Here is a 25,639-nt window from a genome sequence, read left to right on the forward strand (position 1 = left end):
TTCTTATAGCACTCTAAGAACACTGTGTCCTTGCTTCTGTTCTCTACAGATTATGATGATAAATCCAGTCATCGAAATGTTGCTATCTGGCTGTTTTAGTTTTCATTAGTTTGATAATGAAGTGTCTGGGCCTGGATTTATTTGGGTTTATCCTCTTTGGGATTCACTATGTTATATACTATGTAGAGTTATGTCTTTTGCCAAATGTGAGCAGTTTCAGCCATTTTTTTCTGGGTCTCTGATGATAAAAATGTGAGACCTTTTGGTATTACCTCACAGGTGCCTGAAGCTCTGTTAATTATTTTTTTCAACCTTTTTTTTGTTTTGCAGATGGGATATTTTCTATTTATATCTCTTTAAGTTCACTGATTCTTTACTCTGTTATCTCCATTCTGCAAGTCCATTGTCTTTATTGTAGTTTTTTTAGTTATAAAATTTCCATCTGGTTTTTCTTTATAGCTTCTAGTTCCTTCCTAAGACTTTCTATCTTTCCATTTGCTTCAAGAGTGTCAGCTCTTACTTCTTCGAACATTTTATAATAGCTACCATCTGCATCATCTTGGTGTTGTTACCTTTTGATTGCATTTTTACATGCAAGTTAAGATTTTCCTGATTGTTATGTCATGAGACTGTGTGTCTTATTTAAAGCCCATGAAGAAGGTTGATATTTTTATTTTGGCAGGCAATTGACCCATCTGCATTCAGGCCACACGTTCTAAACATACTTTCTGTAGGTTATGGTTTCAAAATCAGCCCTTTCAAAGCCTTTGTAGTGGTATTCAGATTTGTTCCACCCAGTACCAAGTAAGGGAGCTGGGTTGTGATCTATCCCTTAGTTCAGCTCTCAAAGTTTTTGGTATGTGTTTAGATCTGCACAGCTGGGGATGAGCCTAGGAATTTATAAATATCTATGGAATTGCTTTCCTGAGCTCTAAATGCTCTGTGATCTTGGTTCTTTTAGGTTCCCTTGGACTACCCTGTATTTTAGTCTTCCAGCAAGAAAGCTAGGGTTGTAACAACCTGCTCTGTCTCATACTTTCCATTACTGTGCCCATACCTGGGGCCAAGCAGCAGGAATACAGAGAGAAAAATAATCAAAAGGGATTTTCCCTCCTTGGGACTATAGCTCTTCCAATGAGAGAGGTAGGCTACTCTCCCTCAGAGTTTTAGGTGCCTGTGGATCCCTGCTGCCACTGCTGTTGTGAGATTGCTTTGTGGCTGGGGTAAGAGGGAAAAAAGGAAAAAAATAGAAAATTAGGGATTTCCCATTTCCCCTACTCTCTATGAAAGTTAGGATTCCCCTTCCCATAACCTAAGCCAGAACTAGAGGGCTTCTCCTAGAGTTCTCTCTGTCTGTGCCCTGATAACTACTTTTAGCTTTTGGGCTGCCTTGAGTCCAGGCCGAGAGGGACCGGAGAATAAATGAGAGACTCACTGCTAGGTCAGTGGTACTTCTAATTCTGGTCTTCTTCTCCGGTCTGCCTGTTACTATTTACTTTTCAGGGTCCTTAAATAGCTGCTCCATGCATTCTGTCCAGGTTTTACAGCTGTGTTCAGTGGGAAAGACAGGGTGGAGTGGCTTACTCCAGGTTACCCAGAACTGCCCTATTTTATTTTTAAGTGAACTCCCTATTTTAGGTTTGTCCCTAAGTGTTAAAGACAGGGTAAAGGAATCTCAGAAATTTTCAACTGCAAACATATTCCAAGAGTGCATGTTAGGTATGGTTGCCAGATTCATATTAGCTACCAAAGTCCTGCTGAATCTCTCAAGTATTCCTTTTATAAGCTTTCCCATGAATATGTGAATATAACTCACCAGTTATCGCCACATGTTGCAGCCTTGTTAAGGGTTTGTGATACTGCGATACTGGTTAGGTTGTCTTTATGGTCTCGAGCCTGAAATACCTCTTGACCAATCTCTCGAATATGAGTAGAAATGACCACAAAAATGCCACGTGAAAAACCAATCATGATGTAGCCATCACCATACCTATTGCAACAAAGGGAACCATAGAGTAAAGAGAGATTAACCATCACTGGCAATACTATAAATTAGCAAGTACCTTAAAACTAAGGAATTATACCATAGAATTTATTAAAAGGGCCTGCTATCTGCCAGACAGTATGCTAGGTAGTTTCACATACTAAATTATGGACTAGAATTGGCAAAATATTATATATAGGATTGAATGCTACAGACAAAAATTAAGTATTATAATTAGTAAAAGAAAACACATAGATGACTTTCTATAATGACCTTTTTGTACATACCAACTATAGCAGACAATGTTGCCATAGCGCTGCTGAAATTCTAGATCAATTGGGCTATCTGGTTCATTCAGATTAAAAAGAAACAAAGTTCTCTTGCCAACCACCACACTAATCTGCCGGAAGAGGTTAAGAAATAGTGAAATAAATTACTCAGTACTTCATGAAAAGACTAATAAGAAAATCCAAATTGTTGAACCTAATTTATGAGAAAGCAAGCCAAATACAGATTCGTTAAATGCTATTAATAAGACAACAATGTGACAGACTCAGAAAATACATTTTAATATATTCTGGTAAAGGTCCTTGGCTTTATATAGCTCCAATATGCCTTCTGAAATATATCAATAATGAAACACCTTTGTGGAATAACTTTTTAAAGCTTCTTTATAGCTCTCATTAGAGTACTATGCAATACATCAATATAAATCTGACAAAGGACCACCGCAATTTGACTTGTATTTAGAGTATAAAGACTGTTCCATTTTAAAGGCCATCCTGCCTTTGAGCCATCTGGGATTACAGGTCCACACCACTGTGGATGGTCAAGATTGGCTTTTTATATTGTCATTGTTTTCAAAGGTCACCAGCAGGCCACTGGTCAGTGTGACTAAACTAGTGTACCTATGCAGCTAACTGTAATATTCAGCGGAGGGTGTGGTTGTGCAGAGGAGGGAAAGAGTGTATTAGTTATATAGACTGATTAAGGGTGAAGCATACATTAAAAAAAGAGAAACACTTTGATATATTTCTTTGATTCTAAGATGCTATCAATTTTAAGATAGAATCAATGTAATAATAGATTTTTAAAGGAAATAATGAAATATTACTTCATTAAATATTCATGTGGATTGTGAAAATCATCTGCATTTCATAATGCTAAAATGTGGTAAGGAAAAAGCATCGAAGTGTTAAAGAAATAAAAGCCACAACTTCTAGAGCTTTAGTCAACACATCTGAGAGAGTGGAGGTAAAAAATCATCTACCAATACTGTTTCTATTCTTAAAGGTACCTCCACTGTTTCTGCTGCCACAAGACTGAAGAAGGAACACCAACTGCAGACACTGTCCTCGTTTGCTGTGACACCCAAATGGCTAGGGACAGCAAACAACTAGGCCTGAGAGACTGGGCGCTACAATGATTTAATAGACCATAATTTATCACTACAGATTCTGAGCCATCCTAGAAAAGGAAGGGTAGAGTCTACAAAATTATCAAAATGATTTGGGCAGGGATTTGATTTAGGATTCTTACTGTGCTTTCAGTAGCAGAGGCTCGGTCATCAGTCTTCATCATGGAAAACTGCATATCACTGGGATCTGATCTCACTGGTGTCTGCAAGGATTAAAAATATGACTGCAAACCAACCCAATGACCAAATTCATTCTGAATATTAAGAAAACAGGGAGACTGCCTGAAAATCCTACTGTTATGAACACCTAGAAATTTTGGATGAAATAGAACACATATCTTATTAAGTGGATAGGTAAGTTTAAAATAAAGTAACTGAAATTCCCAGATCAAAAATTCAGCAAAGATCAAATTGAAAACCATAAGATGGGAAATGGACTTGGCCCAGTGGTTAGGGCATCCATCTACCACATGGGAGGTCCGCGGTTCAAACCCTGGGCCTCCTTGACCCGTGTGGAGCTGGCCCATGCGCAGTGCTGATGTGCGCAAGGAGTGCCGCCCCACCCAGGGGTGTCCCCCAAGTAGGGGAGCCCCATGCGCAAGGAGTGCGCCCGTAAGGAGAGCCGCCCAGCGCGAAAGAAAGTGCAGCCTGCCCAGGAATGGCGCCACACACACTTCCCGTGCCGCTGACGACAACAGAAGCGGACAAAGAAACAAGACGCAGCAAATAGACACAGAGAACAGACAACCGGGGGAGGGGGGAAATAAATAAATAAATAAATAAATCTTTAAAAAAAAAAATTGTTTCTTAAAAAAAAAAGAAAACCATAAGAGTGGGCAAAAATGGCTGTAGCTATCCAGAGCACCTGGTTAAGGAAGACAATTATGAAGCCCATCCAGACAGCCTGGGCTTTGGGTCAGAAAAAGCAAATAAAGTTCCCTTCTAAGAATTTGTAATCAAAGACCTAACGTCCTAGCTTCATTCTGGTTTGGGGTTCAGATTTATATTGAGTGGTCTAGGAAATCCCAAGGTGAGAAATTATAATATGAAATGGTAGAAGGGTCCAGTTTTGTAAGACCACTGCAATGTCTGGCAAAAACAAATCCAAAGCCTCTTCTGAGGCTGCAAAAAATTTCCAAAGGTAAGCCCTGTCAAAGTAGAGCTCACGATTCAAAATTACAAAATTCACAAAGAGAAAACTACATCAAGAGCAAGAGTGAGCAGAAATAACAATCATACCTCAATATCTAAAAATAATAACATTATCAGAAATCATAAAATATTTTTGAAATGACTAAAGACATAAAAGGGGTCATAAATACAAGAAGAAGAAAAAACTTTGAAAAAGAGTTCAGGTAGATTTTCAAAAGAATTACAAAGTTCTTTTTAAAATAAAAGTAGGGAAGCAGATGTGGCTCAAGTGATTGGACTCCTGTCTACCATATGGGAGGAGGTCCAGGGTTTGATTCCTGGGGCATCCTGATGAAGAGAAGCTGGCCCATGCAGTGAGCTGGACTGAGTGGAATAATGGCCGAGTGGAATAATGGCCCATGCAGGAGGGATGGCCTGCACGGCAAGCTGGCCTGAGCAGAGAGCTGGCACAGCAAGATGACACAACAAAAAGAGACACAGAGAGACAATAAGAGATGCAGCAGGGAGCTGAGGTGGCACAAGAGACTGAGCACCTCTCTCTCACTCCAGAAGGTCCTAGGATCAGTTCCTGGTGAACAACAGTAAAATTTAATTCTAAAATTTAATCTAATTTGGTAAGTTTTAGTTTGGAAGCAATTTAACATATTGGTTAAAGGCATGGGCCTTAGAATCAGGCAGGTCTGACTTTAAGATCAGGATCTACCATTTATTAATCATTAATTAATACGTAACATTTATGGCATAAATGTTACGTTATATATATTTCTGTTAAATATAAACATAAAAGATAAGATTTATTTCATACATATGGTCTGACTATAAACACAGAGATGATAATCCATACTAATATTAGACAAAGGAAAATAAAGCAATCAAGAAAAATGTTCTAGTGAATAAAAAGTTTTTGATGTTTAGAATATGAAGTTATTTACACATATCTCACTAGAGATTTTTAATTTCTATAGTCTACTTTGATAGACAAATGATTTATTTTGGGAAAAATTTGAATGTATCAGACCAAAGACATGTTACTGTATTACCTGTCTTATTGTGTCACCTTCCTGATTACTAACGGTAATCATTTTATCTTCACCACCTAACGCAAGGAGATTTTCTGCATTCCAACATCCACATGTGATTTTCTTAGTATGTTTTCCTGAAAAAGAGATGATTTTTATACAGACACATGGATTTCACAAAAGAAAAAAAAACCTGTGATGTCAGGAAGAAAATTTAGGTAATATATCATGGAATTTAACATCTCATCAAAGCAGTGGGTGTCCAAGCAACCTTATTTAAAAGTTTATTAAAGGCAATACTGTTTTTTGACTCTCTGTGTGGATATGAACAAAGGTCCTAACATTAAAAAAAAATCCACTACTAGACAAGTTTATTTGTTCATCATATAACCAAGCTTATAACATTAGTTATCTTAAGAGAAATAAATACTATTCAGTTGCTAGTTTTAACACATAGATATAACTCATACTTTTGAATTATTTGATATAATAATTCATGATATTACCCAGGTGAAAATATGAAAGCACCTTGCAAGACTTGTGTTAAGAACTGCATCACTTAGCTGGTAAGTGATGCTAGATGATCACTCAGTATAAGGAAGCTTTTCATTAAGCATTCCAGTCAATGCAAAAACTACATTTTTGGGGGGGAAATCATAGGCTTTATGGGCTTTTGTGATGGTCTTGGGATAAATAAACCCTAAAGTCCCAAGGTTAATTCTGACAATGAGATACAAAATGGCTAACATACAGATCCAGGAACCAGACTTCCTAAATTTGAATCTTGGCACCATCACTTATTGGGTAAGTTACTTAACCTTTCTATTCCTTAGTTGCCTCATCTATAAAATGGAGAAAATGTAGGACCTGTCTTATAGGGTTAAGGATCAAATGAGTTAAAACACTTAGAAGAGTGCTAGGCACATAGTAAGTAGCATGCAAGTGTTAGCTATTGCCTACCATATGCGAGGACCCCTGTTTGATCCCTGGGACCTTCTGGTGAAAAAAGAAGAAAAGGAGTGCCCCGGCGGAAAGCCAGTGCCCACGTGCCGAGCCAAGTGCCCGCGCAGCAAGCCGAGTGCCCACGTGGTGAGCCAGTGCCTGCACAAGTGCCCGTGCAAGTGAGTCACGCAGCAAGATGATGACACAACAAAAGAGAGACAAAGGGAGAGTCAATAATGCCGTCGAATAGAGAGAACTGTATCTCTCGTGAGAAAGGACGGCTCCCAGGGCATTAGATTGGCAGGCGTTGTGGGCCCTAAGGGGAGGGGAAAATGGACGTGCAATGGATGGAACAAAGGTAAATAAGGGGGCAAAAGAGGAGTTATGTGAGAGTACACGAGGATGAATATAAAACAGCTAATATTACACCAAAAACATATAGGGGACGACAGACTAATAATGAAAACCATAAGACAAAACATAGGATAACTAAAAAATTTAGAAAACTGTACAACCTAAAGTATGGACCACATAGTAAGCACAAATGTTACCTTGTTTGAAAACTATAGTTTCAGAATCTGTACATCAGTTTCAGGAAATATGATATGAATAAGTTAAAAGATTATTGCTGTGGAAGGGAAAAGGTTTTATGGTGGATCTGGGGAAATACTGTATATTGTATATATGAAGTTTGGTGATCTAAGACTCTTCTGAAGCTGACATTATGTTGGGATTCACTTTACGGGAAGTTTTGGATCACAGAGTGGTTCAACAATGGCAGCGGAGGAATACTGATATGGGATGTTATTGACAGGATATATATGGTTGACAGGGAGTTATACAGGGCATATGCCCAGGGTATATGGTAATGTCTATATATACTCATAGTGGAAACAATTAAAAACAACAGCTGGGGGGGTACTGGGCTCCTGGCCGGGGGGTCACTGTTGTGGGCCCTGGGAGAGCAGCGGCAATCCTCCAGGTGCAACGGCAAGAACCAGGAAGGAAGGAGGGCCCAACAGTGGGCTCTTGATACTAATGGCTACACTTCTGAGCCTATGTACCTGCAATAAGAACAAGGCCTAGAGTAGCATTGTGCCTGGGGGTTTCCTCCTGACAGCCTTCATGTTACTCAAATGTGGCCACTCTCACAGCCAAACTCAGCGTGTAGATGTGATGCATTCCCCCCAGCGTGGGACACGACACCTGGGGATGAGCCTCCCTGGCACCGAGGGATCACTACCATATACCAGCTGAAGAAGCAACTAGAAAATGACCTTGAATTAAAGATTCAATGCGGAACAGCAGAATATACCTGTCTACATATAATAACATGACTTCGGGAAGCGGTTTGACCTAATGTAAGGGGGAAATGGAAAGGAGAAATGAGATTATAAGGCTGTGAGTCTCTAAAAAAGAGTCTGGAGGTTGTCAGAAGGAATAGCCCTATGTACAACTGAACAGAGTCTAAGAGACAGATAAGGTAGATACAACCCCAGGTATTGGTTCTTTTGAGGGATAAAGAGACCCACGGGTTCTATGGTCATGGCAGAAGGGGTTCACTGCCATGACAGATGGCCCTTCTTTGGAGCTGGTGTTTCTGCGTGATGGAAATGGACTCAGAGGGGATCTCTTTTCACAAGACTTGCATGCTACTTTATTGGAATTGTAGTTGGTGCTGGGTTTAAGATATATGTAGGGGATTTGAATCTCTGGACTGATAATATGACACCCAGGCCCAGAGCCTCAACAGACTTCAGCTCCTACACTTTGATTTATTGGACTTACTCCACTCAGCTAACATGGAGTTGAAGAAGGTCAACCACCACAACATGGAGCCTAGAGTGTCTACAACTAGAAGCGGGAAGAGTGCATCCAGTACCCATGTGGAATCTAAGCCCTCACTCGACATAGGTGTGCAATGGACACAACCAATCCAATGTCCACAGAGAAAATGTGGAATGGGTGTGGGAACGGTAGCCATGGGGGCTGCTGGGTGTGGGGAACGGGAGGAAGAGATGAGATGTGGAGGTGTTTTCGGGACGTGGAGTTATCCTGGATAGTACTTCACGGACAATTACGGGACACTGTAGATCCCCCCAGGGCCCACTGGATGGAACGTGAGAGAGTCTGGGCTATGATGTGGACCATTGACTATGGGGTGCAGTGATGCTCAGAGATGAACTTACCAGGTGCAATGGATGTATCACGATGATGGGAGAAAGTGTTGCTGTGGGGGGAGTGGGGGGCGGGGGCGGTGGGGTTGAATGGGACCTCATATATTTTTTTTAATGTAATTAAAAATAATAATAATAAATAAATATTTAAAAAAAAAAAAAGGGAGAGTCAAGGTGAAGTGAAGCAGAGACCAGGAAGTGAGGTGGCACAATTGACAGGGAACCTCTCTACACATCAGAGAACCCCAGGATCAAATCCTGGTGAATCCTAGAGGAGAAAGACGAGAAGAGAAGACAAAAAGAGAAATAGATACAGAAGACCACAGAGCGAATGGACATAGACAGCAATAAAACCAAAGCAGGGTGGGAAAGGGGGAGGGAGAGGGGAAGAAAAAAGTATATATTAAAAAAAAGAGCAGTGGCAACATTGATTTTATTCTTTTTACCCCCTATAGGACCTAATGCTGTACCTATGCAGAAATCAGGTACTTAATGAATAGCTGTAAAGTGAGGAAACCCTGAGGCAGGAGTGTGCCTGGTATGTGAAAGGATCAGCAAGGAGGACAGTACAGCAGGAGCAGAGGCAGTAAGGAGAGAGGAGTATGTGCAGAGGTCAGAGAGACTGCAGGGCCCGCATCTTCGAGGGCCTCGCTGGCTATCATGAGGACTCTGGCTTTGACTCTGCGTAAGATGGGGTGCCACTGGAGAGTGCTAAGTGGAAGGGTGGCATGATCTCGCTTTTTAAAAGGCTTACTCTGACCTTTGGGTTGAGAATATTCTATAGTAGGGCAAGAGTTGAGTAGGGAGACCAGTTAAGAGAAAAAAACCCCAGTAAGATGAGGTAATCAAATGCACCAAAAGGGGAAAAAAATAGGTTTCTAATAAGGCTTAAAGATAGCTGTGAAAAATATTCTCATAAGTGAGCTGGTAGATTATAGTAAATTACGCTTTTTTCTGGCCACCTGGATGTAATTAATTCCACTAGTCCCATCATTCATTGATACTGTATTGATGAACGGGTATTCAGTTGGCAGATGCTGTGAGACCAAAAGTTGGGAGAATCAGAGACTGGACCAAGAAGGTCAAAAAAGGAACAGAACACAGGCCTAAAGCAAGATACCCTGAGGCAAATACAACTCATAATCCACACCTAGATTAAATTGGTTTTTGGAGAGTGTGAGAGGTCAGAATTAGGCATCTGGATTTACCCTGTCCAAGCAGTCACCAAATGTTTTAGTCCATCTACTTACGTGTTGATATGCAGATGAACTATTCCATGCCCAGAGGAGTCTGGGTGAGAAAGGGACAGATGGAAGCCAGGTCATTAATGTACAGGTGCCCAAAGGCCTACCTTAGAGCAAACTACCCTAGGAACCCTAGGGAATTCTTAACAAGAAGTGGGGTCTGCTTGTGGAGCTAGGTGTACGATTGGGCCAGAGGGGTCTCAAAAACACAAAATTTCCATAGCAACATCAGGGAAATCTGAGGCAGTAAAACTGAAATTTATGGAAAGCATCTCAAATATTTAGCAATGTTTCCAGCTTTAACCTACCAAGGACAGGAATCTTGCGAGATGTCTGGCGGTTATAAATAAGCAAATTTCCTTTAACAGTTCCAACAGCCAGAAAACTTCCGATTTTTGACCAAAGAAGGAAAGACATTTGATCCCTGTAACATTAAGATATAAATTACTAAACATTTCCCAAATATAACCTCTAAATAATCTTTTAAAAAGTATTTTGTAAGTAATTTTAATATCTGCTTAGAAGTTGAAGTACAAAGTTACAACGTAATGCTTTAAGACAAAAGACTAAGTGCTAAAGACATTTTGGAGCATCTATATGATGATTTTAGTGTCAGTTAGACTTAAAATGTAATTTTTAAAAAAACCATAGGACCATACAATGCAAACAGTGAACCCTATTGTAAACTATGGACTACAGTTAACAGTACAATTATAAAAAATAATATTCTTTCATCAATTGTAACAAGGGTACCACACTACTACAAAATGTTGGGAAGGATATATGGGAACTCTTATTTTCTGCATTGTTTTTCTGTAAACATACAAATTCTCTAATAAAAAATATATAAAAAATTTTTAGAAATATAAATGTAAAATGAGTAGAGTTCAATTCAGTCATGATAGGACCTCAAATTTCATGAGATGGTTCTTAATATAGCATAAGTTATTATTTTGTCTACTAGTAACAGTTGTTACTCTAAATGGAAGATGAAACCTCATGCTCCAAAAAAAGAAAAGTTCCAATAACATGAGATATTAAATTGGAAAAATCATTGGATATATGACCTTAAAAAGGACATATCTTTTCTAACTGTCACTATTAATAGTATCCCAAAAGCAGGTAAAGACCACTTTTGCCATCTACCAGATCTTATATGCCTTCTAGGCCTCAGCGTTTTTATACAATTCCCTGATGGAGGAAATGAGGCATCCCTGGAGAAAACTCATTCACTATACTGGGAAAAGAAATCACAATAGCTCTAGAACAACAGTTCTCAAAATGTGATCCCAGGACCAGCAGACTCCTCATCACTAGGAACATCTTAGAAATGCTAATTCTCAACCCCCGCCCAGGCCTACTGAATCAGATACTCTGGAGGCGAAACTCAGCAAACAGTTTTCGGGGTTTTTTTTTTGAGGAACCAGGGGCCAGGGACTGAAACCAGGTCCTTATACGTGGGAAGCCAGCACTCAACCAGAGCCACACTGGCTTCCCTGAGTTGGTTCTTTCATCTGTTTTGCTTGTTGTTTTTTTTTTTCTGGAGGCACAGAAACCAAACTTGGGACTTCCTGTGTGAGAGGCAGGTGCTCAACTGCTTGAGCCACATCCACTCCAGCCATCTGTTTTTTAACAAGCCCTTCAATAGATTCTGATGCAGCTAAACTTTGAGAACCATAGTTAGACCATGCTACTGTTTTCAGAAAGCAAGGCTGCTGTAGCAGTTTGATATTGTTTATGAATTCCAAAAAATAGGTATTGGATTATGTTTGTGAACTGGTTTGTCCCTCCAGGCCTATTAGATTATATTGGATTCAGAGGTTTCACTTTTATTTGATTAAATAATGCTTTAGGCTTTGATTGGGTCACATCAGTAGGCGTTGAATCCCTGCCCACCAAGAGGGCACGGACTCACAAAGAAACCACACTGCAGAGAAAGGAGTTTTGAGTTTTGAGCTGGAGCAAGGGAAGTAAACACACAGGAGAATACAGAGCAGCTGAGCCCAGAGAGAGGCAAGCCCCAGAAGAGAGGAACCCAGCAGCCATCTTGCTCCAACATGTGGCAATAGACTTTGGTCTATTTGGAAGTAACTTAGGTTTTATGGCCTAGTAACTGTAAGCTTCTACTCCCAAATAAATACCCTTTAAAAAGCCAAAAGAATTCTGGTATTTTGCATCAGCACCCTTTGGCTGACTAATACAGCTGCTTTCAAGAATATTGAGGGCAATGACAAAAGGATAAAAGAATAAGCTTAACGGGTTTTCCTACAGCTAACTTAGGAGAATTTGAACATTAAAAATAATAAATTTAAGTGAAAGAAGTTGAGTTTGCGAAAGGTCATAAAACCATTATGCTATTCAAGAGAGAAAAATTAATACAAAATACTATGAAAAGAAGTTGTGGGAAGGAGATGTAGCTCAGTGGTTGAGTGCCTGCCTCCCACATATGAGGTCCCAGGTTCAATGCCCGGTACCAACTTTGGGAAAAAAAAAAAGTTGTAATAAAATGTGAATAAAATGCTTACATTTAAATTATAGTAACACAAATATTTAACAGAGAATTTGCCATTTTAACCATTCTTAAGTGTACAATCCAGTGGCATTATTAATCACTTTAATAATGTGGTTGCTACCATCACCACTTTCCATTACTAAAACATTTTTATCATCCAAAACAGAAACTCTTTACCCCTTAAGCAATAACTTCCGTTCTGCCTTCTCCCAGCCCCTGGAAACTTCTAATCTATTTTCTGTCTCTATGAATTTGCATCTTCTAGGTATTTCATACAAGTGGAAGCATACAATATTTGTCCTTTTCTGTACGGCTTATTTCACTCAATATGATGTCTTCCAGGTTCATCCATGCGGTAGCATGCATCAGAACTTCACTCATTTTTTTTACTTTTTATTGCAGTAAAGTATGTATAACTTGAAATTTCCCATTTTAACCACTTTTAAGGGTACAGTTCAGTTGTATTAATTACAATATTGTGCTGCAATCACCAATATCCATTAACCTAATTTTTTTATCACCTCAAACAGAATCCATTAAGTAATAACTCCCCACACGTCCCGAGTCCCTGGTAATCTATAATCTACTAATCTGTCTCTAGAAAGTTGCCTCATCTCAGTATTTTATATAAGCTGAATAATATATTTGTCTTTTTGTATCTGGCTTATTTCACTCAATATGATGCCTTCAAGGTTCATTCACATGGTGGCATGCATCAAAACTTCATTCCTTTATATAACCAAATAATATTCTAATCTGTGTATATTCCATATTTTGTTTATTCATTTGTTGATGGACATTGGGTTGCTTATACTTTTTGGCTATTGTGAGTAATGCTACTATAAACACTGGTGTATAAAACTTCATTCCTTTTAATGGCTGAATAGTATTCCATTAAATGGTTATACCACATTTTGTTTATCCATTCATCTGCTGGATACTTGAGTTGTTTCCACCTTTGGGTTATAGTAAATAATACTGGTATACAAGTATCTGTTTGAGTCCCTGCTTTCAATTCTTTGGGGATGTATATAATTTGGGGCAAATGCACCAGGCTACAAAAAACTGAAATCTCTGTTAAAAAGTGTGGACTTTTTATAAAGAGTCTTACTGATCTGACAACTGAAGTTCAATTATAAGAAAGAGACTCATAGGATGACTAGTGCTCAGGTTTCAATCACCTTGGGAAAAGTAACAATGTTCAGTGGTTACAATCAACCGATAACACAAATTCTGTATCTCGGGCTTACTCTGGAAAGACTACTGCATCCCAGTTACATAAATAAATGATTACTAGACTAAGCCTAGGGAAGTATCAGAGTAAGTAATGCTATAATCCTAAAAAGGTATAAAAACAAGTAGAATAGAAATGAAAAAATGAATTCAATCCATGGTGCTAACATTTAAAAATAGGTTAAATGATATAGTGTTAAGTTGTGTAATCATTATACTTGAGCATGCTTTATTACTATTTAAGGTATTTTAAATGCTGAAAAGAATCATTTAGATTAAATTTGTAATGGAATTCAATATTATAAAGGAAATGTAATTAAGTTTACAAAGTAAAAATATTTTAAGAAAAAACTTGATGTTCAAAGTTATGTTTATTAACTATCTTAGTATAATATTGACCATTAAATAAAGAACAAATAGTAACAGGTACTTTTTTGCCCATAAGAAAGTACGTCACATTAAATTTTAAAAACAGTCAGAAGGACTGCCCTTATGCACACCTGAGCAGAGTCTCAGAGACAGATAAAGTAGATACAACCCCAGGTACTGGTTCTTCTGAAGGCTAAAGAGACCCACAGGTTTTATGGTCATGGCAGATGGAGTTCACTGCCATGTCAGTTGGCCCTTCTTTGGAGTTGGTGATTCTGCGTAATAGAGCTGGACTCAGATGTGATCTCTTTTCACAAGCCTTTCCTGTTACTTTACTGGAATTGTAGTTGGTGCTGGGGTTTAAGATATATCTAGGGGATCTGAATCTCTGGACTGACAATATGATAGCTAGGCCCTGAGCCTCAACAGACTTCAGCTCCTACACTCTGGTTTATTGGACCTACCCCACTCAGCTAACATGGAGTTGAAGAATGCCAACCACCACACCATGGAGCCAAGAGTGCCTACAACTGAAAGCAGGAGGATTGCATCCAGCATCCATGTGGAATCTAAGCCCCCTCTTGACATAGATGTGGAATGGACACAACCAATCCAAGGTCCACAGGAAGGAGGAATACAGTGGACTTACTGATATTCTATTCATGAACTATTGTGGTTAGTAATCGAGAAAATGTGGCATTGGTGTGGAAAAAGCAGCCATGGTGGCTACTGGGTGCGGGGAATAGGAGGAAGAGATGAGATGTGGAGGCATTTTCGGGACTTGGCGTTGTCCTGGGTGGTGCTGCAGGGACAATTACCGGACATTGTAGATCCTCCCATGGCCCACTGGATGGAACATGGGAGAGTACGGGCTATGTGGACCACTGACCATGAGGTGCAGCGATGCCCAGAGATGTACTCACCAAATGCAATGGATGTGTCATGATGATGGAGGAAAGTGTTGCTGTGGGGAGAGTGGTGGGGTGGGGACGGTGGGGGTGAATGGGGACCTCATTTTTTTGAATGTAATATTTTTAAAAAGGAATTAAAAATAAAAAAAATAAAACCAGTAAATAAAAAAATAAAAATAAAAAATTTTAAAAACAGTAAATAGGACCAGAAAACCCCTATACTCATAATAATTTTATCTTAATGGTGATTACAATAACATTAACTCAGCTAGGGTCTTAATTCTGTGCCTGACCACAACATACATTTAAACATCACAACAATTCTAAGATGATGTGAGGAAATGGACTCTCTGGGAAGATAGTCAGATAGCTAAATGGTGGCAGAGAAGTATCAGTGGAAACACCTGGGGATTAATTACACATTTTCTTCTGAGTAAGGATGTGGCCTCACTGATGCTGAATTTGGTTCAAGAACCAGTACTTACATGTTTAAACTTCCCCATGAATGAAGGCACAGAGATTGTGTAAACTATTCCTGAAAAGTGATGTAAATTCACAGCATAAAAGAACAGAGTGAGAAATGACAATATTTCAGACTCAGGAAGACTTTTTCTTGGGCAGAAAATATCATGTGAGGTCACACAGCCCATGAGGCACTTTGGAGGATAAAGGGAAACAGCACTAAGATAGGCTATGCCTGGCCCTGCCCTGAATGGCCACCAAGGTCAATAACCTGGAAACTCATAGACTAACCTTATAGTATGTGTGTGATCTCTTTCTACCTGTTTGTGGCCACATGAAGCCAACAGGCAGATATTATTACTATACTCATTTTATATAGATAATGAAACGGAAGCTCAGAAAGAGGTTAAGCAACTTTTCCAAGGTCAAAACTGCAAATTTTTATTTGTAAATAGTGACAAATTTTTCTCTTTTATATGGTCGAATGGTTTGTATTTTATTGGAAATCTGTAACTTACTCTGTGTGTCCAGGAATTTTTTCACATGGGAGCTGCCCTCCCTTCAGCTGGTGGGACTGTCAATCACATGGCCCTACCTCCCTCACTCAGAGATCTTGTGAGGAACTGAATGGGCTCTGGTAGTAAGATACGAGTATGATCTTTTCCCTGGTATGACTCTGCTATGAAGAATGATCTAAGAGTAGAGTTGCCAACACCCGTGAAGAAAGTCTGACTTGGAATGAAGTCTACACAGAGAAAACAAGATCCGAGAGATGGTGAAAGACACAGTCCTGATTGTATCACTTGAACCTCTGGATCCAGTCATGCCTGCAGCTAAAACCATATCCAGATTTTCCCATATATATTTTGTTTCATCTCTGGACCAAAATTTAGTCTATTCCACTGTAACCAAATTTTTAAAAGGAACTACTAATATATTTCACAGTTGTAATATTTTTAATCTAATTCATTAGGCAAGTTTAGTAAAAGGAGTATATATAATAATAATAAAAGAAATCAGCCTTTTCTTTTATAAGAAAATAACTCATAAGGCAGTGCTTTGCCCACTGAGTAGACACCAGGAGTAAAGCCCACACAAATGAGTTGAAAAAATTGATGAACAAGAAGTTATCATTGAAATTAAAAGCTGGCATACATATTCAAGGAATACTACAGGGATTTGATTCCTTTATGAATCTTGTGATAGATGAGTATGTGAACATGGCAACTAGTGGGCAAGAGAACAATACTGGAATGGTGGTAATACGAGGAAATAGTATGATCACATTAGAAACCTTGGAATGAGTATAAATAACGGCTGTGTTTAATATAGAAATCAATTGCTTCCACATGTCTCCTTCCTAAAGGGCCTGTTTACTGTGATGTAATATTTGGGCCATGCATATTTTTTATATTAAAATTTTTTGTTAAAGAAACTTTTGTAATAAAGAAAATAATTCATCATTGCATTTTAAAAAGGAAAGTTGTAAGTACTATTAGCATCGAATCTACAAAAACCATGTCTCCAAGTCAAGATTTAAAAAGTAAGTTGGATCCTTACCTCATGCCACTGTCTAGCTGGCTTGTTTTATTTGTGTTGGCATCCCATAGATAAATGCAACTTGACTTCTCAGCAATCACTGCTAGGATATCTCCATCTTTATCCCAATCCATAGCAACACAGTTCCTATAAAAAGAGAGTAAAACATCATTACAGACTTTCCAAACATGGGGGAAAGAAACTTAAATACTCGTTATTTTTGTCTATAACAAGACCATTCAATCTATTTTAAATAGGTCATAAACTATTTAAAGTAAGTGTGATGACTTGATGACTTGAAGCTGTATGGACCCCCAAAAATTATGTTCTTAATCATTCTTGTGGGTGTGGACCCATTGTAAGTAGGATCTTTTGATGAGCAGGATCTTGAGTTAAGATGTGACCCACCTCATTCAGGGTGGGTCTTAATCCTTTTCCTGGGATACTTTATAAGAGACTGAAATTCAAACAAAGAGAAGGCCGCAGAAACAAGAAGCTGAAAGCAACAAAATCCAGAAGAGATGGGAGAGACCAGTAGATGCCGCCATATGCCTTGCTATGTGACAGGGGAGTACAGGATCATTGGCAGCTTTGGGAAGCTCTATTTAACATGATTGCTGATGTTTAAAATTATTCCAAAATATTTACTATTATTTAAAAAGTTCCCTAAGGATTGACCTTTTCTTCTCCAATGCTATCTTTCATTTTAAGACACTTTGTTCTGGAAGCAGAGTTGGCCCAATGGATAGGGCGTCTGCCTACCACATGGGAGGTCTGCGGTTCAAACCCCGGGCTTCCTTGACCCATGTGGAGCTGGCCCTTGCACAGTGCTGATGTGCGCAAGGAGTGCCATGCCACGCAGGGGTGTCCCCTGCGTAGGGGAGGCCCACGCACAAGGAGTGCACCCTGTAAGGAGAGCCGCCCAGCGCGAAAGAAAGTGCAGCCAGCCCAAGAATGGTGCTGCACACATGGAGAGCTGTCACAACAAGATGACGCAACAAAAAGAAACACAGATTCCCGGTGCCACTGATAAGGATAGAAGTGGTCACAGAAGAACACACAGCGAATGAACAGAGAGCAGACAACTGGGGGGGGAAGGGGAGAGAAATAAATAAATAAATCTTTTTTTAAAAAAGACTCTGTTCTTGGGTATTTGCTAAATCACATATTAATTTACATTTAAGATGATTTGGAATTACTTCAATTATTTTATTTTTCAAACTGTTAAATTATGTTTGGGATCTTAATTTTCTCAGAGATTTCAGGAATATGGGAGAAGACTTTCAAATTTTTGATTAAATTATCTGCCAATTAAAGGCTAACTATATAACAGTATTTTATTTATCTGGAGATCCTTTGTCAAGTATACTCAACTATTATGAATACAGCAAAATAATTTAGAAGTAAAGAAATGAGGCCATTGTTGTTGTGTTTTTCTCTCCCCTTTCCCACTCCCCCACCCCCCAGTTGTCTGCTCTCTGTGTCCATTAGCTGTGTGTTCTTCTGTGTTTGCGTGTATTCTTGTCAGCGGCATCTGGAATCTGTATCTCATTTTGTTGCATCATCTTGCTGTGTCAGCTCACCATGTATGCAGCGCCATTCCTGGGCAGTCTGCACATTTTTCGTGCTGGACAGCTCTCCTTATGGGGAACAATCCTTGCACATGGGGCTCCCCTACGCGGGGGACACTCCTGAGTGGCAAGGCCCTCCTTGCGTGCATCAGCACTGTGCATGGGCCAGCTCATCAGATGGGTCAGGAGGTCCTAGGTTTGAACCTTGGACCTCCTATGTGGTAGGCAGACACCCTATCCCTTGGGCCAAATCCACTTGTCAGAATGAGGCCTTTGTATAGCCAAAATAGATGTCATAGAAATCAAGCAATAAAGCTTATACAATTCACTTAAAGAAGAGTTTTTTACTGAGTGCTTTCTTATTTTATTTTAGACATAATTATAACTACTTTAACTTCTGTTTCCCAGAATATAAAAACCAGAAGCAATAACTAAGAGAGCATTGGTGTTCCTGAGTGGGATGGAGTTGGACTCAGATGCAACCTCTCTACACATGCCTCTTCTGTCACTTTTACTGAACCTGTAGTTGGTGCTGGGGTTGGTATATGCTCAGGAGACTTGAATCTTTGGACTGTCCATGTGCCAGCTGGGCCCTAAGCCTCAGCAGAGTTGCAACACCTACTCTCCGGTTCATTGGATTTACCCAGGTCAGCTAACAGGGAGGTGAGGATGGTCAACCACCACATCAGGGAACCAAGAGAGTCTACAACTGCAAGCAGAAGAATCCCATCCATTAGCCATGTGGGAGATAAGCCCCCTCTCGATTTAGAGGTGGAGTGGACATCACCATCCCAGGGTTCACAGGATGGAGGAATAAAATATGGATTGGAGTGGACTTACTGGTATTCTACTATAGAACAATTATGACTTTAGCAATATAAGAAACTGTATCACTGATGTGGAGACAGTGGCCACGGGAGTTGCTGAGGGCAAGGAGAAGGAAGAAGAGGTGTGATATGGGGGGCATTTTGGGGACTTGGAGTTGTCCTGAATGATACATCAGGGACAGATTCAGGACATTATATATCCTGCCATAACCCACTGAATGGACTGGGGGAGAGTGTAAACTACAACGTAAACCGTAATCCATGTGGTGTAGCAGAGCTCCAAAATGTATCGACCAAATGCAATGAATGTGCCACACTGATGAAAGAGGTTGTTGATGTGGGAGGAATGGGGGTGGGGTTGAGAAGTGGGGTATATGGAAACCTCTTACATTGTTTAATGTAACACATTTTGTGTGATCTGTGTATCTTTAAAAAGAGACAGTAAAAAAAAATTGCTGAAGAAAAAAAGAACACATTGGGAAATGCCAATTGGTGTTACTGGGTGGGGCAGAGTAGGAGGAAGGAAAGTCTGTGGAGACTAAAAGAATTAAAACAGGGAAACAGACTTGGCCCAGTGGTTAGGACATCCGTCTACCACATGGGAGGTCCACAGTTCAAACCCTGGGCCTCCTTGATCCGTGTGGGGCTGGCCCATGCGCAGTGCTGATGCATGCCGGAGTGCCCTGCCACCCAGGGGTGTCCCCCGCGTAGGGGAGCCCCACGCGCAAGGAGTGCACCCATAAGGAGAGCTGCCCAGCATGAAAGAAAGTGCAGCCTGCCCAGGAATGGCGCCGCACACACTTCCCCTGCCGCTGACGACAACAGAAGCGGACAAAGAAACAAGACGCAGCAAATAGACACAGAGAACAGACAACCAGCGGAGGGGGGGCGGAATTAAATAAATAAATAAATCTTTATCAAAAAAAAAGAATTAAAACAACCTCACTGCCTTGGAACCCTTTCATGCAAATGAGAGGTCCTGAAACTTCATGCAAAGATGGTGGCAATAAAACTAGAGAAGGCAGACAGGGATTTTAAAAAGTGAAGGAGCATAGGCCATTTAGGTAAAGAACTCTACAGACCTTAATAATTATTGAGAATATGAGCAGTAAAATTAATACTAATTACACAGAATTACAAAATAGCTAAATCATACTTAGTGAAATTCAGAATTCTTTGAAAATGGATAGTTTTTGTCCTCTAAGAGGTACCTGGAAAGTAATTATTTTCCAACCATTTTTTAGAGAAGAAATAACTAAAGTAGATATGATATGTACATTAAAGTAAATTCATAATTAAATGAGAATTCATATGGGCTCAGTAACAATCATACTTTAAAGCTTCTTTGTGAGTGTGTAGGTATTTATAAACTCTAAGTTATATGTTATATCTCTACATACTTCATTAACTACTTTAGGGTATAAAAAACAAATCTCTGCAAATGAAGAAAGCAAAAGAGATATGGACTATATGTAAGTTATAAAATTCTATTGATTATAGTTGTAAGACAGTGTTTTTTATCTTTTAGGCAACGAAACTTGAAAAAGTTTTTGATATACTGCTGTACTTACCCAGGTAAATTAATTTCACTTCTTTTCTGACCATGGCGATCAAAGATTTTCACAATATGATCAGCTCTAAAAGCAATTAGAACACAAAGATGATTAAAATGTGTCATTATTTATGTCTGTGCATAAAAAATTAAGCCATCACCTGAGTGATTTCAATGTTCGCTCATGATGGTTTCGTAATTTATATCTAAAAAGTTACCAGAGAAAAGGTTAATGAATTGTGATATTAATGGAGATGAACCTATTCCTTTCCTCACTATAAACACTATCGCTCAAGAAATTCTACTGCAGTTTGAGGGTATACATCCATTTGTAATCAAGATAATCTTACTTAAAACGTTCACTGATTTCTTACCCTGTTACTGCAAGATAGTTTCCTGATGTTTTTTGCCAGGTGAACTGTATTGGTGTGCCAAGCCAAGTCTTTTCTAACAGTGAGAAAACACGCTAAAAAATAAACAAACAATTGTTATATTTTCAAAACACATACAATTAAAAGGATTAGTCAGGGGAGCAGATATGGCTCAAGCAGTTAGGCAACTGCCTCCCAGATGGGAGGTCCTGGGTTCCGTTCCCAGTGCCTCCTAAAGACGACAAGCAGATGCAACAAGCAGACCCAACTAGGAGCAGAGATTGCGAGCAGACAGATGAGGGAGTCATCTCAGATGGGGGAAAGAAAAAAAAAAGAATTGGTCAGAAATGTATGTCAAAACATGAATATGAAACGGGGATTCAGGATGGTGAAAACGTTAAGAATTTATCCAAAAGAAGTTAACAATACAGCAAACAACACAATTAACAAGCACAGTATGGATCTCAAGATACAGTCTTTATTACAGAACTTTTTTTTTGCTTTTGAAGTTTTTGAATGTTAATTTTTTTAAAAAATGTATAATTTTAGTGCTTAAAGTATTAAAGTACTTTAAACTTGAATTTAATCATTATGTGATCTTTCATCAGTGACATGGATTGTTTTTATACTAAATTTAACAAAATTACTATTTTAAAAATACAATGATAGAAATACAAATCGTTCATAAATTCTTCAAAATTATTTCCTTCATTTACACATTAGTTATATTTATTTCATTATTAATGTTTCATTTGGCTACTGGATGTACAGAGTATCACCAGAAAAACAATTTTCTTTTCACTTAGACCTTCTAGACCTATGGTGTTCAATATGGTAGCCACAAACCACATATAACTTTTGAGCACTTGAAATGTGGGTAATCTGAATTTAGATATGCTGTAAGTGGAAGATACACATTGGATTTCAAAGGCTATGAAAAAAAGAAAAAAGAATGAAAAAGGAAAAAAGAATGTTAACTATCTCATTGATTTTTTTTATGTGTTGAAATGATAAAATTTTAGATTTGTGGATTTACATAAAATACATTATTAAAATTATTTTAACAGTTTCTTTTGAACTTTTAAATGTGGCTATGAAAATTTTAAATTACATTTGCTTGTATTATATTTCTATTGGACATTGCTGATCTAGGAACAAAGAGATTGAGTGGAAAAATTTACAGATTAATATTAGATTAAAAAACTGATGTTCCTAACTAGGTATATGAAGTTTAGATAGGACTACAGTAAACTTGACAGTCTAAGTGACAACACAAAATTCTTCCAGTGCTCAAAATTAAACAAAAACCAAAGAGCATTCCTAGCTAAAAAGAAGATAAAATCCACCTCTATTGAAAGCAAACGTGTGCTATAACCATGAATGCATCCAGGTTTCGTGGGCATGAAGACACGCTTGAAGGAAACTATAAAAGCGTCTTACTTTCGTAAATTCTACAAAAACAGGACCATATTGCCTTGGAACTCTTTCATGCAAATTAGAGGTCCTGAAACTTCATGACAGACCTGTCTCTGGCTGTGATCTTACATCTTTTTCTTCAAATGAACTATATATTTACTGAGGAGGAAATTCTGCCTCTTTAAGCAAACTATCTCAGGTACAGAATTTTCAACTACAAAATGGGTATACTTGTATCTCCATACTTTTAGTACTTTATGTATACTGTGAAGAGCTTTAAGTCTGTCAATTCCAATTTCCACACTAATAGCTACGAGGAAGCATTACGATGTAAATTCTAGTAACATCGAATGGATGTAATTTCCATTCCTTTGCCACATATGGGCAGGAGGGTATGGCTTATTGAAAAGTGACCCTGCGGAGTTCACAAGGAGAATCCCAAACCTAGAAACCATGTGTGCAGAGGAAGACGTGCTTGGGCGCGAGACCTGAGCGTGCGGGTGCAGATTTCTCAGCGAACAACTTAAACTCGCCACCAAATCATCTGTAAACTGGACTAATCACAGGCAATATTATTTGGGACAATTCTTTCGGAGGGTTTTTACTCTTTTGGAGTGGTGCAACCAAGGCGTTGAGTTGCGTGGCTTAGCTTGGAAGAAATGAGGCTGCTGATAACAATTAACTTGACCGCGACCCTCCAAACGCATTCACGACCCGTTCTTTCTACCGTGCGAAGTTTGGGGTCTCTTCAGATCCACTCTGCTCATTTCCGGCCGTGGCGGGATCCCCTCCTGTCGCACCGCCTCAATCCCGTTCGCTATCCCAGAAATAGGAGGCCTCCCTCTCCGTTCTCGCCCTTTTTTTCCCTCTTTTCTTTTCCCTCATTGCTTCAACTTCGCCTGCGCCCTCCCCCTCCCTGGACGTCCCGCTCGCAGCCCCCTCTCCTCACGCACTCGGGTGGCCAAAAGGGGCCACACGACCCTTTCCTCAAAGCGACGCTCCTCAGGCTGAAGGAAGGAGAGCGGTCGTCTTCCCGCCCCCAGGGTTTCTAAGTTATTTACCTTCATCTCAAGGCTCCAGCGGCCGCGCGACCTCGGCAAGTGCGCAAGCGCACCTGGTCTCCGACGCCAAAGCTATGGCGTTCCGGTCACCCAGGAGACCGCGCGAGCAGCGACCAACCAGTGAGCACCGCCTGGAGGGCGGCGCCTCGCGGAGCCCTGCTGAGCTCTGAGCTATCCGCGGGGAGGAGGAGGGGGAGGTGGATTGGGATCAGGTGACCCGAGCGGACCTAGGCTCTGCGGAGGCTGGGATACTTGGCTTAGTCTCTGGTTATTGGAGACTTGGAGACCAGCCCCGCGGAAATTGCCTCAGCAAATTCAGAGAGGCGCCGCGTAAATTTCTGCTTGTGGTTTCTCTGAAGCCGATGGTGATCTGAGGGGGCGCTGAGGAGTTCAAGAAAAAGAAGGCTCAGAATTTTGGTTAAAGGGAGGCGGGAATTGGCTCACGGTCCAAATACTCTTATACAGTCCACGCAAAGAGGACATGGACGAGCCGTCGTGAATTACCCTTTTTTTCCTTCTATGCTTCTGGTCAAGGTCTTAACCGGCTGCTCTGTGATCAGGCTTTTCGTAAATGGTCAACAAAATGGGTTCGCTAAAGTGGACAGAAAAAATGGGCTCTAGTCACTTTTTTTCGACCTTGCATCTAGCAGTTTTTCCCTAGGTGTCAGGCTTTGTAGTAATTGAGATTCATTATTTAGAGTATGAAAGCGCACCTTTTTACTGTTTTCTTTCAAAACGAGGTAGGAACCTGATCGGCTTGGAGAAAAGAAAACGGATGATTTAAAATAACTAATGGTGGATGTTCCTGGATTCTTAAGTCGAGAGCTGTTCCGTTGCACTGGGCTTTTTATTTAGGTTAATTTGTTAAATCTTTACTGAAAAATTAACCTGCCGCCATTCAGGGGATATTACAATTTAAGATTGATCTCTGCTGCGTGTGTGTGTATTTATAAATAAATGTATTTATTTTTTGCTGGGGGTATATTTGTGTAATTCGAGATATGAGACCTGCAAGTTGAAATGGAAATGTCTTTACTAGGTGTTTGAGTGAAAGAAAGATTAGAGAATAGAAATTTGGAATTTATCTTTGTAAGAGGTGGTACTTGAAACTTAATGGGACTACTGAGATTTCGGAGGATATCACATTACAGAAAAAAAAAATTAGGACAAACAAATGAAAATTAAGAGGGGATGAAGTCCTGCAAGCTGGGGAGAAACTATTCAAGAGATTCAAAGTAGATATATACTTTGAAAAGATTGTTGGATTTGGCCAGGAAGAAGAAGTAATTGTAAAGTGATGAGTAAGGAAGGGTTTGAGAAGTTGAAAGAAGTCAGCGCATTTAGATTTTAGGCAGTTAGGTTTACTGAAACATAAGAGCTCAAAAGTAATTCTTGAAGAATTTAGCAGCCTGCAAAAGCTTATGCTACTTTTATTTTTTCAGCTTTGGGTTAAAGTGTAAAATTAAAATAATGAATGGGTCCTCCAAAAATTCCAATGTAATCATTGCACTTACATATAAGAGGCATAGGCTTACTACTGAAGCTTTACTGTAAAACCTCTGAGAAAGGAATATCACAAACTTTCTTGGCCTTTTAGCTAGTGAATGCCAAATATATTTGTATTCATTTTCAACCTATTTCCCCAGTCCCTCTATTGAGGAATCCAGGACCACTGACTTACAATTGAATGTAATGTATTGTGTATTTGCACACATGCATTTTTTTTTTCTCTCCCCTTCCCCCGCCCCCAAGTTGTCTGCTCTCTGTGTCCATTTGCTATATGTTCTTCTGTGACCACTTCTTTCCTTATTAGGGGCACCGGGAATCTGTGTTTCTTTTTGTTGCGTCACCTTGCCTAGTCAACTCTCCTTGTGTGCGGC

The 25,639-nt window shown here is 39.5% G+C and overlaps 1 protein-coding gene and 1 long non-coding RNA gene across 13 annotated transcripts in view; one reads left to right on the plus strand and one right to left on the minus strand.

The window, feature by feature from the left end:
- The window catches only part of LOC139439516 (uncharacterized), a 41,890-nt gene extending 20,955 nt beyond the window's left edge, over positions 1-20,935 (plus strand). The window contains exon 3 of the long non-coding RNA XR_011649463.1: positions 20,888-20,935. This is a non-coding gene — a long non-coding RNA (uncharacterized lncRNA). The remainder of the gene's footprint in view (positions 1-20,887) is intronic.
- WDR19 (WD repeat domain 19) overlaps positions 1-24,032 on the minus strand; it is a 188,229-nt gene extending 164,197 nt beyond the window's left edge. For 9 of the 12 annotated variants that reach the window (XM_071216978.1, XM_071216979.1, XM_058299618.2 and 6 more), the window contains exons 1-9: positions 23,760-24,032; positions 21,286-21,377; positions 20,931-20,996; positions 16,983-17,108; positions 10,244-10,359; positions 5,594-5,709; positions 3,524-3,604; positions 2,272-2,384; positions 1,817-1,990 (exon numbers count right to left, since the gene is read on the minus strand). In XM_071216978.1, the coding sequence (XP_071073079.1) occupies positions 1,817-1,990; positions 2,272-2,384; positions 3,524-3,604; positions 5,594-5,709; positions 10,244-10,359; positions 16,983-17,108; positions 20,931-20,996; positions 21,286-21,377; positions 23,760-23,765 (890 nt within the window). In that variant the 5' untranslated portion in view covers positions 23,766-24,032. The remainder of the gene's footprint in view (positions 1-1,816; positions 1,991-2,271; positions 2,385-3,523; positions 3,605-5,593; positions 5,710-10,243; positions 10,360-16,982; positions 17,109-20,930; positions 20,997-21,285; positions 21,378-23,759) is intronic. The other 3 variants (XM_071216996.1, XM_071216992.1, XM_071216993.1) reach the window with 1 other exon arrangement.
- Positions 24,033-25,639: the final 1,607 nt, after the last annotated feature.

Source organism: Dasypus novemcinctus, chromosome 1 (assembly GCF_030445035.2).
Source record: "Dasypus novemcinctus isolate mDasNov1 chromosome 1, mDasNov1.1.hap2, whole genome shotgun sequence".
Lineage (NCBI taxonomy): Eukaryota > Metazoa > Chordata > Mammalia > Cingulata > Dasypodidae > Dasypus > Dasypus novemcinctus.